This window comes from Egretta garzetta, unplaced genomic scaffold (genome assembly GCF_000687185.1).
Source record: "Egretta garzetta isolate BGI_Z169 unplaced genomic scaffold, ASM68718v1 scaffold64, whole genome shotgun sequence".
Taxonomy (NCBI): domain Eukaryota; kingdom Metazoa; phylum Chordata; class Aves; order Pelecaniformes; family Ardeidae; genus Egretta; species Egretta garzetta.
The window spans coordinates 4,369,825-4,387,436 of NW_009259596.1; the positions used below are offsets into that span (position 1 = coordinate 4,369,825).

The window sequence follows — 17,612 nt, forward strand, 5'->3', positions numbered from 1 at the left end:
CCCTACATGTTCTTAAAGCGCATTGATGTGACTACCAGGAAGATGAGTATCTGTGTTTCTTTATACACAGTGGTGCCTGGGAATAGGATGGTGGTTTGGGTTTCTCAGTCTCCAGCGTTTCTCACAGTGCTACCAAAGTGATGCACTAGCATGGGTGATAAAGCACTTACACTTATCTGAATATTATGAGAGTGTTGCACAATGTTGTATAATGCATAAAAAGTAATTGATAGCGGAGATTTCACGCTGCCCTTTCAGCTTACTTGAGCATAAACTCAAGTAAGCAGTGAAGCCATAAGCTGTTGCTTTAAAATCAGCAGTGGATTTGCCTACACAGCGAAGTCGAGGAACATGGAGTAGGTAAATTCAGCATGCAGAATGACTCCGTGGCAACAAAACAGTGTCCCAAGTGTGACCAGGGTGTCATAGCTTGCTCTAACTCCATATGGAGCATACCAGTGCAGACTGAGGGCTTCCTGGGGGTGCTCAGCAAGTAAAATCAGAAAAATGGCTTTTAATCCCTCTTAATCAGAAAGAAAGAGACTTTAATTCAAGTCAGTTTAATTCCATTCCTAAATGATGTAAACAGCATTCTGTTAAGGCCATTTCTATGTTGAGTAAAAGTGTTAGTAGAGTGTAACTAGTCCACTTAAAATCCACACCTTCTCTTAGTTTGGATCTTGTCAACTTGTGTTGGCAAGGCTCTGGTGTCTCACGTCAGCTTCTGAGGCCAAAATACCTAAAAAACAAAGCCAAACCCAACTTCAAATGAGCGTTTGCATGCTGCCTGTACAATCACTAGTGCCACTGTCACCTCATGATTATTTACACACCAAAAAGCATTGCAGCTCATAACATAGTGGACCGGTTTCAGTGTGAAAGGGATGATTGTTATTTCTACTGGCAATATAAAATGGAAGAAGTTAAACTGTATAATTAACACACCTGAAGCATTAAATCAAGGACAGCTTCCAAAATTTTGTTTCAATTTTTTCCTCTTTCCTTGCTAAGTTTTCCCATTTTATTTTGCTTTTAGTTTCATACATGCACTCTGTATTGATAATTTCCTCGAGGTTAAGATCTCACCATCTCTCTTTCAGAAATCCTTTTTCAGCAGTAATGATAGATCTCAATGGGTTTCTTGCATGTACATTGAGCCTTGAGGAAGCTGCTTTTCTGTTCATCCCTTTCAAACTCCAGCTTTTCCAGCCCATCCAGCCTTGGTTTCATTATTCACTAGTAACACCTAAGGTTAATGTAATTTTAATTAAGTTTGTCAGGATTGAAGTGTTAACCACTCTGTTTGCTGTTGCTAAACTGGATGCTGAGGACAAGAATAAAAGGCTTTGGGTGTGTCTGTACAGACATTTTTATTCTGATCTAATGCATTGACAGGAAAAGAGTTTTTTGTACCAGTCTAGTTCAACATAAGCCCAGCCTGGAAAAATTGATAAGGTATAAGAAGAAAAGATTAGCAGATGGGAAGAAACAAAAACTGAAAAGGAGAACCGTCTTCTGTTATACTAGGCAAAATATCACTGCTGGCCCAAAAAAAACCAACAGTTGAAATTCTCTGGCCATAAATCTCACTGGGTCTCGGTTCACTTCTTGCAAATATTTACCCTTTTTCAATTTTGTTGCCAGGTGGAACTGACTGTAAGTCCATTGCCAACTTTGACTGAGAATGACCACATTTTGTGTACATTTGGTGAAACAACCCATGACGCTCAATTAAAAGAAGGGGTTATTATCTGTGATCCGCCTGATACGATTCCGCCAACACCAAAAGGTCAAGGTAAAGAAATATTGCTACCCTCTATGTATAGTAAGAGGAAAGAACATATCCTGCTGCTTCTAATGTGATGCACTTATATGAGCTGCGTATAAGTTTTTTTCCCTCATTCAGTCCCTTTCCCCAAATTGTCTATTGCTGAACTTTGTCTGTTCAAACATTTGGAAAAAAAAAAGATCTGCTCAAACTTTTTCCATTGCTATATTTACAAGCTGTAGCATTCCCAGTGTTTCTACCAGGAGCCTGAAACAGGAGCTGGGCAGAGGCATAGACATGGAGCCAGAGGGGTGCTATTCTGTCCCAAACAAACAAAACCGAGCTTTTCTAATCTTACCTTAATCACTCTGATTCGTGGGGCCAGAAGAGCCACATAGGCATTTCAGATGTGAAGTTTTTCATCTTTGATGTCTTAGTTTTGTAGTCAGCTGAAGTTCAGTGGCTTTTTTTCTGGTCCATGTCACAAGCCTGTGTTTTCTCTCATAAAGCCTTCTGCCTCTTCTACTATGTCCTCTCCAGCTTCTGCAATAGTAAGTCCAGTGGAAAAATATGTGATCATATAATTAAAGGCTGCATCATTGTTCTGAACCACTGATTATATGCTTAAGGTCTGTTGCCAACCATAAGTCTAGTGCTGTTTCCTAGATAGTGCTTTATTCATGCTTTAAGTTCATACATCGTGATGCACAAACACATGGAATAAAACTAGTTACAGAGCACTGTTTATTATGTATCAAGCTTTTAAAAAAAAGGAAGAAAAAAACCTCAAAAAAGGGTGCTCTTGCAGCTTGCAGAGCTCTGAGGATAACCCTTTTATATGTATCACAACAGCCATGAACTGTCAGAGCAGTACCTGAAGGCACTTTTCAAGATAAGTTTCAACACTCTTCAGGCTGAAACAGGTCAAAATCCATTTTTAGTTGCGGGAAGAATAATAATGTTAAAATCTCACTCTTAAATTTTAAACTAGCTGGGGTGTGTCACGGTATCAGATTATGCTAAGTGTTAAAGCAGCACCCCGCTATTTAGGGCCGATTCACATTCCCTAAATATTTTGTAAAGCAAGACATAAAGTGACAGGGTTGATATAAACATGACATCTTGATGTCTTCCAGCATAAAATATGAGACCAGAAGCCTGTCAGGGATGGCATTAGAGTAATCACATCACCTAGCAATAATATGCCTCTCTGAGTTGGTTGGACAGAGATCCATCTGAAAGGATGTTCAAAAGTAACATAAAGGTGCTCAGAAGCTTGGCAGATGCTTCGGCAGAAGGCAGACGGTTATGAACACAGGCAGTGGTTCCTGGCAGCATGTGGCAAAAAATCCTGAGTCATCCACTTACTGTTAAGAAACCCGAGTGAGTTTAGTTGTGGGTGGTTCCAAAAGGAACGGGTTGCCCAGAGAGGTAGTGGAGGCCCCATCCCTGGAAACATCCAAGACCAGGTTGGACGGGGCTCTGAGCAACCTGATCTAGTTAGCGGTGTCCCTGCTCACTGCAGGGGGGTTGGACTGGATGACCTCTAAAGGTCCCAAAGCATTCCAACTTCCAACCCAAAGCATTCTACAATTCTATGATTTCTAGAGAGGAAGAATGCTTTTTCGCAGTCCCGTTGTTAGGAAATCCCCTGGCATTCCTACCAGTCTGAAATATTCAAGGGGACCCAGACTTCCAGGCAAGCAGCTTCTTCAAAGAACCTGTTCAAGGAAAGCAGAGTTTGAAATTGCCCAATAGCTTGTGAAATAGCTTGTCATAAGGGCTTAATGATTTCTGCAAAAGGTATTTCAAACAGCTTCACTGGGGAAGGCACCCGTTTCTGAAGATAAATTTTCCACTCTTAGTTCAGTAATGATCCAGACAAGAATTACATTTGTGGAGAAATCATGTACGGCAAACGGAAGATCACAGGGGCCTGTGGTAACTTACCGTCACAGGCACTGTTAGGCATTAACCACAAAGATCACTTGCTTTAATTCGCATGACAATGACAGTTTTAATCCAGAAATGAAACAAGTAATTTTACATGCAGACAGATTCATATTTAAGAAAATGTTTTATTTAAAATAACTGTTCCCATGCCAGTTTTCATCTGTGTTCAATTATCTTCTTGTTCAGTTTTCCTTATTCTTCTAGACTCTTTAAAATTTTAGCATGAAGATGGCACCACTGAGAAACTCTTCCCGTAAAACAAAGCTATTCTATGATTTTGCTTCTTCCCTTTATCCCATCTCTGCTTTTCTTCTGACAGCCATGTCCTGAAAAATTTCCAAAGCTTAAAACGGCAAAACAGAGCTCATAGATCCTGAAGTATAACAGGTCTGAGATCCAGAGTGTCAATAGTATAGTTAAATATTTGCTTATGTCCTGTACAATAATAAAAGTATTATCACTGTATCATTCATCTCAAAAGCTAAAGAATTCAACAATCACTTAAATACTTTTTTTCTTTTGTAATAGATCATGTTTCAGTTCCACTTCAGTTAACCTTTGCAAAGAACAAGGTATTTTTTGCGTCACATACTTACCCTTTTTATGACTGTGGAGAAGCAATGAATCTTTTCGAAAATCAGCCGTAAGTATTTCAGCTTCTTAACTTAGGTCTTTAGATCCTGTAGCATGGTGTTTCTGGTAACTGGCAGCTGAGTTACTCAATCATTTAATAATTAAGCTTTTGGCACTCTCGGAATTTGCTAGTGTCCAAATCCTTTTTCTTACATTTTAATGGAGTTGAAAAATGGTTGAAGGGCACCAGGTGAGCCGGTAACACAAACCACGTGGAATGGGAATATTCATGGCACATATCATTAGAGGCCAGTTCACTGGATTGCCATTGCAGGTGAGCTCCGTGGCCATCTGCTTGCCTACTCGTTCCCTCAAGTGTTAGATTGCTGCTTCGGCTTGCAGTGCATGCACGTGGGACGATCAAAGCTGACTCTGGCCCCATCATCTCCCCTGCTCGAGATGTTGCTGCCCCAAGGCAGGCACAGCTAACCCAAACCCCACTTTGTTCTGTCTTATGTATGAAGGTTGATCAAGATCATTTCCAGTCTTCTCGGACTTGATCTTAAAGTTTGTGTGAGATGCTGTGGGTTTCTGATCCTTATTCAAATATTTACAGGAGAAAACAGCTTTTTGGGGTTCTTGAACTGTTCTTACTATGAAGTTTTCAGCTTAATATAGTAAGGACACTGTAACAGATTGATCTACCCTCCATGAAGAAAGATGGAATTTCATTTACTTTTTTTGTCAATGAGGGAAAAAGCCTGACAGTTTGTCATGACTATCATGCTGTGCTTGTAGATGCTATTCCTGTGCAAGCAATAGATGGAATTGCCAGTGGGACTGGAAGACACATATCTGTGAAGAGTCCTCTTCAATACAGGATGTGATTAAACAAAATATGGTAATGTTTAAAAATAAGATTATTAGGTTTTTATTAGAACACTTCAATATTTTCTTTGCTTTTTCTCTCATCATTTGGTTGAATTAGGGATTTAAAAATTATTCTAAAGTTAACTCCAGAAGTGTAAGATTTTTATTTTTTTTTTAGTGACAGTGCGGGGGTGGGAATTTAAGGGTGTGATTGAGGAGGGGCAGTGAGACTGAATAACTCCTGAAAGGATATTTTTGTTCCTTTTACTATTTTGCTTCAATGGGAGGAACAAGATTTCAAGGCTGGGAAAGATAATCACCCACAGCTTTGACATATGCTGCAGTCATTTTTAGCATGTCTAATTTGAAAGGGTGTAATCAAATCTGTCACTGTATTTTAAGCATGAAGTTCTTCAGAACAATCATTCCATTGTCTGAAGGCCATCGGAGCTTGTTTTGATAAGACTTTTTATTTGGAATAACGCATAAAATGTTTCTCTCCCTAGGAAGAAGAATGCCCGCAGTTTTTAAACCCTAACCCTTCAATAATACCTATGGAGTACCAAACAAGAGTGGATTTTGAGGGAAGACATCTAGCTTATTATAGGGTAAGCAGATTAATTCAAAGCTAGCTGTCATTTGAATTCCACTTAAACTGCAGACACACCTCTAAACTAAAGCATTAGTTTGTGTTCTTTGGAGATCCTGCTTGTAACTGTTTTTAAATCAGGAAAAGAGCTACATGTTCAAGTTTGATATAGTATTGGTTACTGTGGTAGAGTCACCACCAAGACAGAATCAGAGCTGGACGAAATATTTTAACTACTAGATGTGGGGGGGGAGTTAAAAGAATGTAAGTTGGACCTACTGAAACACTTGACAATTATTTTTCATTTAATGAAATGAGAGGACATTTAGGAATTGTGGATGTTTCATGTCTTTTTTCTAGTTAAATACTCGCAATTTTTTTTGTTCTAGAATGACATCACTCGGTGCGCGTAATTCAGTTTTCACTTTTCAAACAAGAAAGGCACTCAGAAATTAAATGTTTCTTAGTTTGGATAAAGCAATCTTTTGGGGGTTTTTTGTGTGTGTGTGACCATCAAACCAGAAGATCAGGTGTTTTCTCAGCTGTAGCAAAGGCTTCTCTTTGCCAGTACTTGCTTCCAGAAAGTAACTTACAAAGGTTCAAAGAAGCCAGAGTTTGACTCCAAGCTGTCAGTAGTTTTAGAACCTAAACAATGTTATGTTATTTTTTGATAAAAATGAAGCTTAAAACCCAATTCTTAGTTCTTAGTGTTGTTCTTAGTTTCTATTGTTTGTTTCTGTGTTGTCTTTGTTTAAATGCGAATTGATGATAGATATGCTGGAGATTGTATCGATTGCTTTAAGTACCAGCCATCTATCAAGGGAAAGAAGGCTCTTGTTTTTTGAGGGCTTTTTTTTGGTTTGCCAAATTGAAATACCGCATAGCTTACAAAGTCCTTCTATCACCTCTGCTGTGCCTGCCAAGGGATGGAAAAGGGTAAACAGGTCTGGAGAGTAACAATATAAGAAGGGTATTCAGAGAAGGGTAAAAGGCAACCTGTAAGCACTACAATCACATGAAGACCGTGCTGTGTATCACTAAATTATACATATATCAAGACCATGCTATACAAACATATGTTCAAAAATAAACATTTTTGTTTGAAGGCCTTAAAATACACGTAAATAAAGAAAAGCAGTTTGGTGAATTTGATCTGCTCTCCAAGGTGTCAGGACTGGTCCCCAGTAGGATGTCTGTCTGTGTGCAATGTGGGACACAACACTTGACCTAAAGGCCACAGCTCTCTTTGCTAAAAATGGAAAAGTATTGTAGAGTATTTACTCACGTTTCTTTTATTTAGCATTGTGAAGAGCTGTTTTTTCTGCACAAGAGGAAAATCTTTCCCTGCTGCCTTTATATAAGTGGAAGAGCCCATTCTCCCTCGAGAAAAAATTCAGGGCAGATGCATAATCTAGATGTGCTGAATTTGACTTCTAGAGGACCCTTTTCCTCTAGAGGAGGAGAAGTAGCAGCAGGAACCCAGAAACTCCTTCATCTAGTTTATCAAGCTGTAAATAAGCACTTTAATCTTTCTGAACTACTAGTAGAGAAAAGGGAATAAAAATTCTTCTGCCTTTTTTTTTTCCTGTGAGGTATCAATTACATTTAACACAGGCAGACAGATCCTGTGGATTGAATCCTTTGTCGTGGGTAGCACTGTTTAACAGTTTGTCTACAGACCAGACATAGTATGCATTTATTTAACTTCAAACCGAGAAGGCTTACGTGGAATTCAAGTCTCTGTAAGTAGTAAGATGGATGCATAGGCCCTAGGCTGGAAAGATGCTGGAGAGCAATGAGTGTCAAATGATGTCAGAATAATTTTTCTTAGGTGAGAGGCATGTGAGAACATCATCTCTGTCATGGGAGCAGCCCCATATATCCTGGTCCATTTTTAAGCCAAAATAATGCCTTCAGTGCCAAGGCTTGAATAGGCACACACAGTGACTACAGCTGTATACACAGACCTCTGAGTATATGTGAAAACAGATAAATAAGGCATGAAGTAGTTGTAATCATACAGGCACTCATGCCTGTGGGGTCATGCTATCTGAAGCAATAACTTTGGTTACAGAAAGTTCATTTGAGTAAGGGCATAACTTACACTCAGCCTTTGGTAAACATCTCATGGAGGGCAGGCTGGCTCAGGAGAAGTCATGGATGGATATTTTGTAGCGGTTGGCCTGCAGCCCAAAGGCAAAATAAAACGTGGCTTCTCATGTGGAACAATTTAGCCACAGGATATGCTTGGGCATTACAGTGTGTTTGGAGGTAGCGGTCATGCAGCTGTGAGCATATTTAAGGTCTTTATTGATTAGAACATTGGTATATATCCATTTTCCTCCTATTTTCCTTGCCTAAATTCTTGCTTACAAAAAGTTGTTCAGCAAGAATGAATGTTCTGTTGTCCGTTTGAACTAATAGCTCTATTATCTTGGTTTAATCTGTGCTTTGCTTTAAAGGGTGGTGCACAACCTACCTAATCATGGGTGACTAAGGGCACTAGCCAATATCATGCATATAAGCATCTCTGTTCCTAGGCAGAGATTAGCAGTGAAGGTTTGGGCTTACCCAGTGAGTAGGAGATGAGGACAGCTTCTAAAACTGTTACTGCAGACCTGAGGGTGGAAAAATAAGCTCACACTTTTTGTATGCACCTCTTAACTTGTGAACACTTACAGTACAATGAATAAATCTCGTCTTGAGGGCTTCCACTGGATGGAAATAGACTAAAAGAGGAGAAGCTGTTGGCTGTTTTTCTGCCTCTCCTTCCTCTGAAAGAATTACAGTGGGAAGGAGAAGTAAATCCAAGCTGTCGTCATTCTCTTGGGAAGAGCCTCGTCCAGGACAAGTGGGTGAGAGGAAAGTTTAGTACCGGTCATCATATTGCATGCAACTTCTGAGGGGCATTCTCCAGCTGAGTCCTTGAAAGGTTGGCATGGTAGAAGAGGCAGATGTACCAGCATCAAGATAAGCTTATTAGCCCTCCAAAGATTCTCGTTAAAAGTAATTTCCCATTTGGATATGTCTTTGTCATGTGTGTCTGATGTGTAACCCACTTCCCAGTGTTTGCTACATGTCTCTTCTTGCACCCAGACTGCTGAATGTGAGCTCTGTGGCCTTCTGCTCGAGAGCCTGGTATAGCAACTCCCGATTTCAGCTCGCTCCAGGTGGCAGCTGTTACGCACACCGAAGCTCCCCTCCTCTCCCGGCACCTTCTGCTAAGTGCGTGGGAAAGCCTTACGCAGCAGCCGTAGAATTTGAACACTTTTGAAAACACATGATATACTGAAATGTAGAGTAGGCAAAGCGAGGCAGCGTTCCTCAGAAAAGAGGCTTGCAAGGTGCTTTAGAACTTGCAGTATGTAGATGTTTTCTGTAAAGCAGAATGGGCTGTAAAGCTTTCAAAAAAGACTTTTCAGAGCTCAGTCAGGAGCTTATTTTCTATATGCAGCTTCTGAGAAGGAAGAAGTAAAAGGTCCGTTCCCCTCTATAACATAAACCTCCCAGAGACTGGAGTCAGACCCTTTACTTGGCTAAAGCGTGTGCTCCTCCTCAGCCCCAAACCTTGGTGGGCTCTTGTGTCTGCTACCCAACCTGTCACAGTGAAGGTGCAATAGAAGAAGTTTCCGCTGCACTAATTAGATAAACCTAGTGGCCCATGAGTTACCAGTGATTCCAGCATTGAAGAAGTAGCTACAAATAAATAGAATAAGATCCTTGTACAGGAGGCTTAGATGACAGTAAGAGACAACTTACTAACCCTTGGAGCAGGAAAGGGGAATCAAGTAGCCACTATTTTTTTGCTGTGTACTCCAAGATTCAAGAAATTCTGGCTGAAAGCAGGGACTAGTTCTTTACATCCACAGAAAACATCAAAGTGAAGTTCTCATGAAGTTCAACAAGGCTAAGGACAAGGTCCTGCACCCGGGTCGAGGCAATCCCCAATATCCATACAGGTTGGGGAATGAATGAATTGAGAGTAGCCCTGTGGAGAAGGACTTGGGGATGCTGATGGATGAAGAATTAGATACGAGCCAGCAATGTGCGCTTGCAGTGCAGAAAGCCAGTCATATCCAGGGCTGCATAACAAGGAGCGTGGCCAGCAGGTTGAGGGAGGCAATTCTGCCCCTCTACTCCACTCTGGTGAGATCCCGCCAGGAGTACTGTGTCCAGCTCTGGAGTCCTCAGCACAAGAAAGACATGGACCTCTTGGAGCGGGTCCAGAGGAGGGCCACAAAAATGATCAGAGGGCTGGAGCACCTCTCCTGTGAGGAAAGGCTGAGAGAGTTGGCGTTATTCAGCCTGGAGGAGAGAAGGTTCCAGGGAGACCTTATTGTGGCCTTTCAATTTATAAAAAGGGGCTTATAAGAAAGACAGAGAGACTTTTTACCGAGACCTGTAGTGACAGGACAAGGGTCAACAGTTTTAAACTGAAAGAGGGTATGTTTACGTTGTACAGAAGGAAGACGCTTTTTACAATGAGGGTGGTGAGGTACTGGAGCAGGTTGCCCAGAGAAGTTGTGGCTGGAACTGGAAGTGTTCAAAGTCAGGTTGGGTGGGCCTTTGAGCAACCTGATCTAGTGAAAGGTGTCCCTGCCCGTGGCAGGGGGGTCATCTTTGAAGGTCTCTTCCAACCCAAGGTATTCTGTGGTACTAAAAAGGTGAAGGTGGTCTTCTCCCCCAGTGGGCTCTGATTTCATAAGTCTTTACCAATAATATTGCCTGAAAATATCCTTGCTACTTATTCTTTCTCCGGTTCTTCTGGCAAAGCTGTTTGCGCAGCTCTGCTGTGGGCCAGAGCAGGAGAATGACCCAGCACAGAGACTGTCATGGGGTGATGTGTTTGGGTTTTAGCTAGCTCAGTTCCTCAATTGAACCAGAGAATGACCGAGCTGAGAGTTTTGCCACTGCAGCGCAGGTTGGTATGTGCTGCAGCCTAAAGGCAGGAATAAATGGGCCTAGGGAGAAGAGAGGGGGAAGAAGGTGTCTAGGAGGCAGGAATACCCCTAAGGTGGTGCTGCCATCGAAGACTGTCCTGTGAAAATACAGCTGGAGTCTTGGTGAGGTAGGAGAAACAGAGCCAGCAGGGTCTAAGAGATGGTCATTCCGGTTAAAAGGGCAGACTCACACAGCTCTGCTGATAACACATCTGATGCGTGAAGCCATCCAGTATTCACATCTCTTGGCTTTTTGTTACTGTTCCCTGAAACGGAGTGCTAGATGTGTTCTTGCTTTATTCGTACTGCTCTAGTGCTTCCACCTTTAACGAATGTAGGAAGGGTGCAGCAAAGCAGCAAATTGCGTTGGCTTGATGTTTCACTAGCTTTGTTTTCAGATGACTTTAACTGGTAAGCCTTCTCCATTTGGTCTGATTACTTCCAGTGAACAGGATATTCAGGTCTGGTGACATTTTATTACACTTGGTGATGCTGTACAAATTTTAAGCTGAACTTTTCTCTTCCATAGGGTAAAAAATTTGTGGTTGAAAATGAACAATTTGATTTTAAAGCTCCTGTTGAGGATTCAAATGAAGGAAAATTTTCATTCACGAGCAAAGAGGTAAATGCAGAAATATGATTCACCTCCCAAATATATTCAGTTCTTACAATTCCAGTGTCCAGGGTAACATTGATTTCCCTCAGAGAAGAAAGTCACCTCTGATGGAGATTCTCCTTTGGCAGTAGCGGTCAAAGGCAGCAGCGTTGGCTCAGAGCTCCTGGGGTCTCACCCTTAAAGCCCTCGATCTTTCTCCTTGATTTCTCTATTTACGCAATCTGTGGTTTCATTGAACTGTCCCTGGAGGAATTCAGGTCCATTCCTTTTTTATTCTTCACTTTTTATGCAATCTGGTGAATCATTGAGGACAGAAGATGAGAATTTCAGAGCTCTCCCTATCCAATCCATTATCTTTCCCATTTTACATCTGTAAAAATGAGAATGGTAACAGTATGTTGTTGTTTGGCTACTACTTCTTTCACTCTGGTTTATTTTACGGAGAAAGGAAGTAATACTAAAAAAACCAGTCTTATTTACCAAGCTCAAAGTTGGACTCACAAATGTTATGCTGACTTTAACCTTTATGTTTTATGAGCTTACTAACAGAGTCGTTTTGAGAACTAATTAGCATTTATGCAGCATTTGAGCCTAGCCCAAAACATTTGCTTTATAAAGCCATTGGATTTTTCTTTGCTCTTTTTCTTTCCCACCGGTTGTTATTGCTGCTGTCTTTCAACCTGAGCAGAAGCTCACATCTTGGAGCATGTGAACCTTGTGCTTTGGCTATAACGAGGGGGTTGCACCGCAAAAGATGCAAGAGATTTCCCCTCCATGTGGAGCGAGTCTGCCGTGTCCACAGGAGTAATGGAGCCAGATGGTGTGGGAAGGCAGAACTCAGCAGGGTCAGCAGCTCTGCTTACTGAGTCTGAACAGTACCTCTGCTACTTGGATCCTTATAACCGAATGTAAATTGAATTAATGAAAAGCGGGTAGTCAGACATTGCTGTCCCTTGATACTTGAAAATTTTGATTGTGAAGGATTAGGTTCATTAAAACATTTTTCTATAAATGTATTTGGCCAAGATGAAAAAGAGACCAGAAGGTTTGGGATAGTTTCTAAGATGTTCCCAGCTCTGATTATTGAGAATCACAGAAAACGCATGAAATTAACCTTGCCAAATGAAGGTATAAATATGTCTGTTGTGTCATCTTTTCCAGTTCTCCTATAGTGCAAATGAAACCCTACGACTTAACTTATCCGTAAAAATAGGTGAGGTCAATATTGACAGCAAACTGATGGGTAAGTATGAATACGGGATTAAAGGGAAGTTAATTATAGTAAACAGAAATCTATTCCTTCATAATTTAGAGTCATGTGAATAAGAATGTTACCTTTGTAGCTGTTACGGGTTTGGGTGAAACGATTAAATCTGACAGATCGAAAGTTATTAATATTAAACCCATGAATTAAGCATCAGTGTTTTATGTATTAAAGGCTATTGTAAAATGCTGCCATTATTTTCAAGTTTGCTTTTGCTCCAAAGGGCAATCTTAATAGTGAAGCTTCACAGTTCAAACATACTTAAGAAGCTTGATTTATGGTTTTTGAATGGCCATTTCCCCCTCCCCAATGAACTTGCCCCCTCCAGTAGCAGAAAGGGGATCCTTCTCACTACCTCTCATATGGACTTCACCTGAAATCTCAACTTTCAGCTGGTTCTCAGCTTAGACAGGTTCTGCAGTCTTTACATCTGCTGGCGATCAGCAATACACAGAAACATTCAGTTGCTTTCAGCTGATTACTTTATTCATCACTTTCTATGGCAACAAAAAGTGTATTAAGTTTTATAGCACAAAGACTTGGTCTCTGATATAAATTGCTTATTTCTTTATTTCTTTCAATGTACAACGATGAAGCAATTATGTCTGTGAGCCTAGTCCTGAGCTGAGGTGAGGAAGCTCCATCAAAATCAGTGGAGCAGTACCTGGGAGCTGAGACATACCTTTGGACTGAAGGTTAAGGCACAATCTTGCAAAAACTGCGAGGCGACACACTTGTTACTTGTGTGATGGGTCAACGTCAGGAAAACTAATACTGCTCTCAAGTAATTTCCCCTGCAGATTAAATCTTCAGACCATATTTTTCCATCTGTACAATATTTAAATTTATTCCCTTTCTTATTGGCAGCATAGAAGTATGTTTTTAGAAGATTTTCCCTATGGCTCTGTGTGCAGTGTTGAAAGCATTTAAAAGAGGACCTGGCATGAATGTTACAGGGAGGTCATATTACAGTCTCACAGTGTATTAATTTCCATTCCAAAGGCTGTGGTGTTTAAAACTGCAGAATTTTGACCAAATATTCCCAACATCTTTTTTCCCAGTCTGGGAAAAACACAGAAAAAAAAGAAGTGGCTAAATTATTAAAGAAATGTTATCATTCAAATTGAAATATAGAACCCTTGCAGGAAGGGAACTGAAAAATTATCAACAAATGTCTCTTTTTATTATAAAAGGGATTTTTTTTAATCCAAATTCTCTCCTGCTTTTAAATTTCCTTGCCATATGAAATCCAGAGCATGATGTTTTTTATGCATCTTGAAAAAAATTGGCTTTGGATATATAGTTGCTGCTGAGAACCACCTTTGAACCTGCCAATGAAAGAACCCTTTCTTTGTATAACACTTAGTGAATACTAAGTTACGATAGCGTTTTTACATCTCAAGCCATCAGGGGTTCTGAACAGTATGAAATCCAATATATCCCTTTTATCCTTTGTCCTTTTTATCAGTGATTTCACAGCTGGTATCTCAAGGTGATGGATAAGAGTCTGCATCTAATGAGTGGCTTGCTGCTGGTACATTTAATGAGCTGATCAGTGAACGGGGGGAGTGTTTAATGCTTTAAGGCCATAGCTTTCTCCATGGCATTTATGCAACTAGATGTGAGGGACGTCAAGACGTTGCAGTGCTGGCATTGTTTACTGGGGGATGGGATGAAAATCCCTGTCCAGCTGATGCAGGAGAACAAAGTAATTCAGTAAGCATATTCCCACACTGTATCAGGCGGCCGTGTGGTGCTGTGGGTGGGAAATGCAGGATTTAGGAAGGCAAGGGGAAGATTTGTTTAACAACATTACCTGCTCAAGCCCCTGCGCAGTAGCAGCCTTTCAGAGTGCTGGATTAAGAAAGCAATCTGGTTCCTGTGAAAGCAATTTGCAGTGTAGACACGGGGAAACTTTTCCTTGCCACTGCCCGCATCGTCTCTTCTGCTTATAAAAGCAAACAGCAACGTTCCAGGGCTGTCAGTCTGGTGCCTTTCCCCAGCATTACGTTCACATCCAACGTATAGAGTGAACACACAGTTAACACACAGAGTGTTGCAAATATTGCTGGGGTTATATTTGTTGCTCAGTGATTTCTGTATTGATGTGCTCAGTATATGAAGCAAGTGATGCTACTCCTGTTTCGTGCTCATCGATTCCTTGAGAATTCAAGGTAGGGGTTGAATCAAATGGATGCTCTTTCTCATCGATTCGTTCTTACAAAAGTCAAAGTCCCTTGGCTTTGCATACACCTCCAGTGATGTCTCGACTGAGTTTGTGCTGGTAGAGCTACTTGAAAACAAGTGGATATGCTGATTAGATGTAAGAAGGGTTAAAACCAGCCTTCATCATTGCATTAACTCCTCAGTGTAAGAGAAAGAATAAAAACGTGTTATTCTGCTAAAGACTAGCTGTGAAACTGAATGCAGAGGTTTTTAAATATGCATCATTTAGAGAAAAACTGTCCTTATGAGGTTGTACGCTCTTGTGCAAGTGGCAGAGAGACCGTAGCCAAGTTTTGGGCATCTGTAATATTGTCATGCCTGGCAGGGGAATAAGGGCACTGCTCAAAACTAATGGAAAACCAGCATTCTCATTTTACTTTTTCATTTCAGTAGGAATCTGACATGGTAGCCTCTTGGAATTAGATTTTAAAAGTTACGGCTGCTGCTGTTATCTAGGAAGATATCGAGTGCATTGAAACATTAGTGACTGGAGAGTGCTTTCGCTGGTGTCCTTCCTAGAGTCCTGCTCCTCTGAGAAGAAAAGCTTTCTTTAAACAGACATTTTTCATGGCCTTTACCATACGCAGTCTCAAAGGGATTTATCCTAGTCTCTCTTGCCATCTGATCACCTCTGTTTACTTTGCTTTGCTTCCTGCATCTTTAAGGATGAAACTCCTTTGAAAAAAACCCAATGTCACGAAGGGTACTGTTTCTTGAGACTTAATGAGCACATAAAACAGCTTATCACTCCTGGAAAGGGGAGATGTTGAGTCTCTGTCTTGTACTCCCCACTCCCATCTGTGAGCACATTCAGCTCTTGAAAGAGCACAGGAGGAAACCTGAGTTGTTTTCTGCTGTTCTGGTAAGTTAGGTTGATTTACAAGAAGACTCAACAAGTGCCAGAGCCTCAGTGGCAGAGGGTGAGGCTGTGCAGACAGAAAAAAAGAGCAGCCAAAACCAGAGAGAAGCAGGAAGGAAGGGAAGGAGCAGAAAAGGAGGGAGCAAGAAGTTCCCCTCTTTACGATAATCGACTCACCTTCCCAGGGCAGCACAGCACTCACACGCTGAGTAATCTCTGCAACTTGCATGCTTCCCCTAGAGAAGCACATGGCATCTTTTCAGTCTGTTTTCTTCTGGGCTAGCTCTCAAGTACATCTCCAAATGTTTTCTTGCAAGCCCAGGCTTTCCTTATGGTGCTGAACCACCCGGCTATGTCTCAAGGCTTTGCATCTATTTGGGAAAGTAAATTTTGTTCAGTGACTGTGCATCAGGCTAGAGATTGATGGAGGCCAAAACAAGCTTCGTGTCTGGGACAGTTGGTGCGTGGTTCATCAGTAAGAGAGGCATGACTGTCAGACCTGATTTCTTGGCTCAGAAAAACTAGAATTAAACCCCACTACAGAAGGAATAAGGCGTACATCAAGATGGCAATTCAAGACAAAAGGGAAAACAAAAGCAAGAAAACAGAGAAGAATGGAGAAATGAAGAGGTATTCACTTGAACAAAGGATAACACTTCAGTAAGTGTTAACTTTCTATTCGGTTCAGGTTTTAGCGATGATTTTGGAAAGGCCCAAATGTCCTGGAAACAGCCAACAAAGGCAGCTCTCTTCCTTTAAATACATGACTGGCAGAGGTCCCATGCCAGCTGATGTCTGTCCCTGCTGACACCCATGCAGAGTTTATAACCTTCCCCGTCTGGCTCCCGATACGCCGAGGGACCTGTTTGTTTGAACTGAACAGTTGTACAGGCAGGTTCATTGAGGATAGTCAAAGAAAGGACTTTGTCCTTAAACATTTTGACAGTGCCTGAGTTACAAAAATGCATTTGGGTTCTACTCGATAGTTTATTCCTACTCTACACATGGATAGGTCTCAGGCTTTTCCATGCAGGGAAAAATACAGTTTTCTCTCAGCATCATTCAGGTGTTAAGTACAGTGTGCATTTCTTCACACAACTCAGCTAAGCAACAAGCAGGTTTTGTACATAGGATTAATCTTCCTTCCTATAACACACTGAATATCCTTAAAACAGAGGAAAATGTCTAAGTGCATGTACTGTTCATATTTCAGTGACTCTGTACAACTGCTCTTATGGACGAAGCGACTGCAGCTTATGCCTCGCGGCCCATCACGACTATAACTGCGTCTGGTGTGAAGAAGTTGGCAGGCCCAGCAAGTGCGTTTATGAAAAACTCTGTCACGTTCCTCCCACCAACACGTGTCCTCATCCAAAAATCACTCGCGTAAGATTGCTTTTTTCTCTCCCTACCAGTGTATTATTTTTCAGGAGAAAGCATCCAAGCAAGCTCATAGTGAAAGGCAGTTTTTTCCTAGGGTGTTAAGTAAGCCTCTGAAATAGCTGCAAGGAAATAATGCAAGTAGTGATGTGAGAGATTTGTAAAGACTCAAAATAAGAGACTGAATGGAGTCTTTGAGACTCCTTGTTTTTCAAGCCTTGTCCTCACTGTGCCAGAAGCCAGGCTAGCAGTGTACGCTTAGACATGGCACTGGATTCTTGGGAATTAGCATGGACTTTTTCTCTCCCGAAGTCCTTTCTACCTGAAATAAGTCTATAAGAGAGGTTCACTGCTCCTGAAACTACAAGCACTTACTAAGCTCGTTAACAGGCTTCAAACTAGACTTTTAAATAGTATTTAATAAGGGAACAGGTTGTTCCCGAATCACAATGTGTTTTCCCGGTGTCAGTGATATTTTCCAGTCCACACCAAAATCAAACCCAAGGCTGTAGAAGTTGAATGTAAGAAGTCAGAGAGGCCAAATGCGCACTCCTGACTTACTCTGAGGTTGGAG

General features: G+C 41.2%; 1 protein-coding gene across 1 annotated transcript in view; it reads left to right on the forward strand.

The window, feature by feature from the left end:
* PLXNB2 (plexin B2) overlaps positions 1 to 17,612 on the forward strand; it is a 117,983-nt gene that overhangs the window by 50,285 nt on the left and 50,086 nt on the right. The window contains exons 6-13 of the mRNA XM_009638163.2: positions 1 to 8; positions 1,645 to 1,795; positions 4,250 to 4,364; positions 5,093 to 5,195; positions 5,671 to 5,772; positions 11,223 to 11,315; positions 12,471 to 12,552; positions 16,872 to 17,044. The exon at positions 1 to 8 is cut by the window's left edge and continues 140 nt beyond it. Coding sequence (XP_009636458.2) covers positions 1 to 8; positions 1,645 to 1,795; positions 4,250 to 4,364; positions 5,093 to 5,195; positions 5,671 to 5,772; positions 11,223 to 11,315; positions 12,471 to 12,552; positions 16,872 to 17,044 — 827 coding nt within the window. The remainder of the gene's footprint in view (positions 9 to 1,644; positions 1,796 to 4,249; positions 4,365 to 5,092; positions 5,196 to 5,670; positions 5,773 to 11,222; positions 11,316 to 12,470; positions 12,553 to 16,871; positions 17,045 to 17,612) is intronic.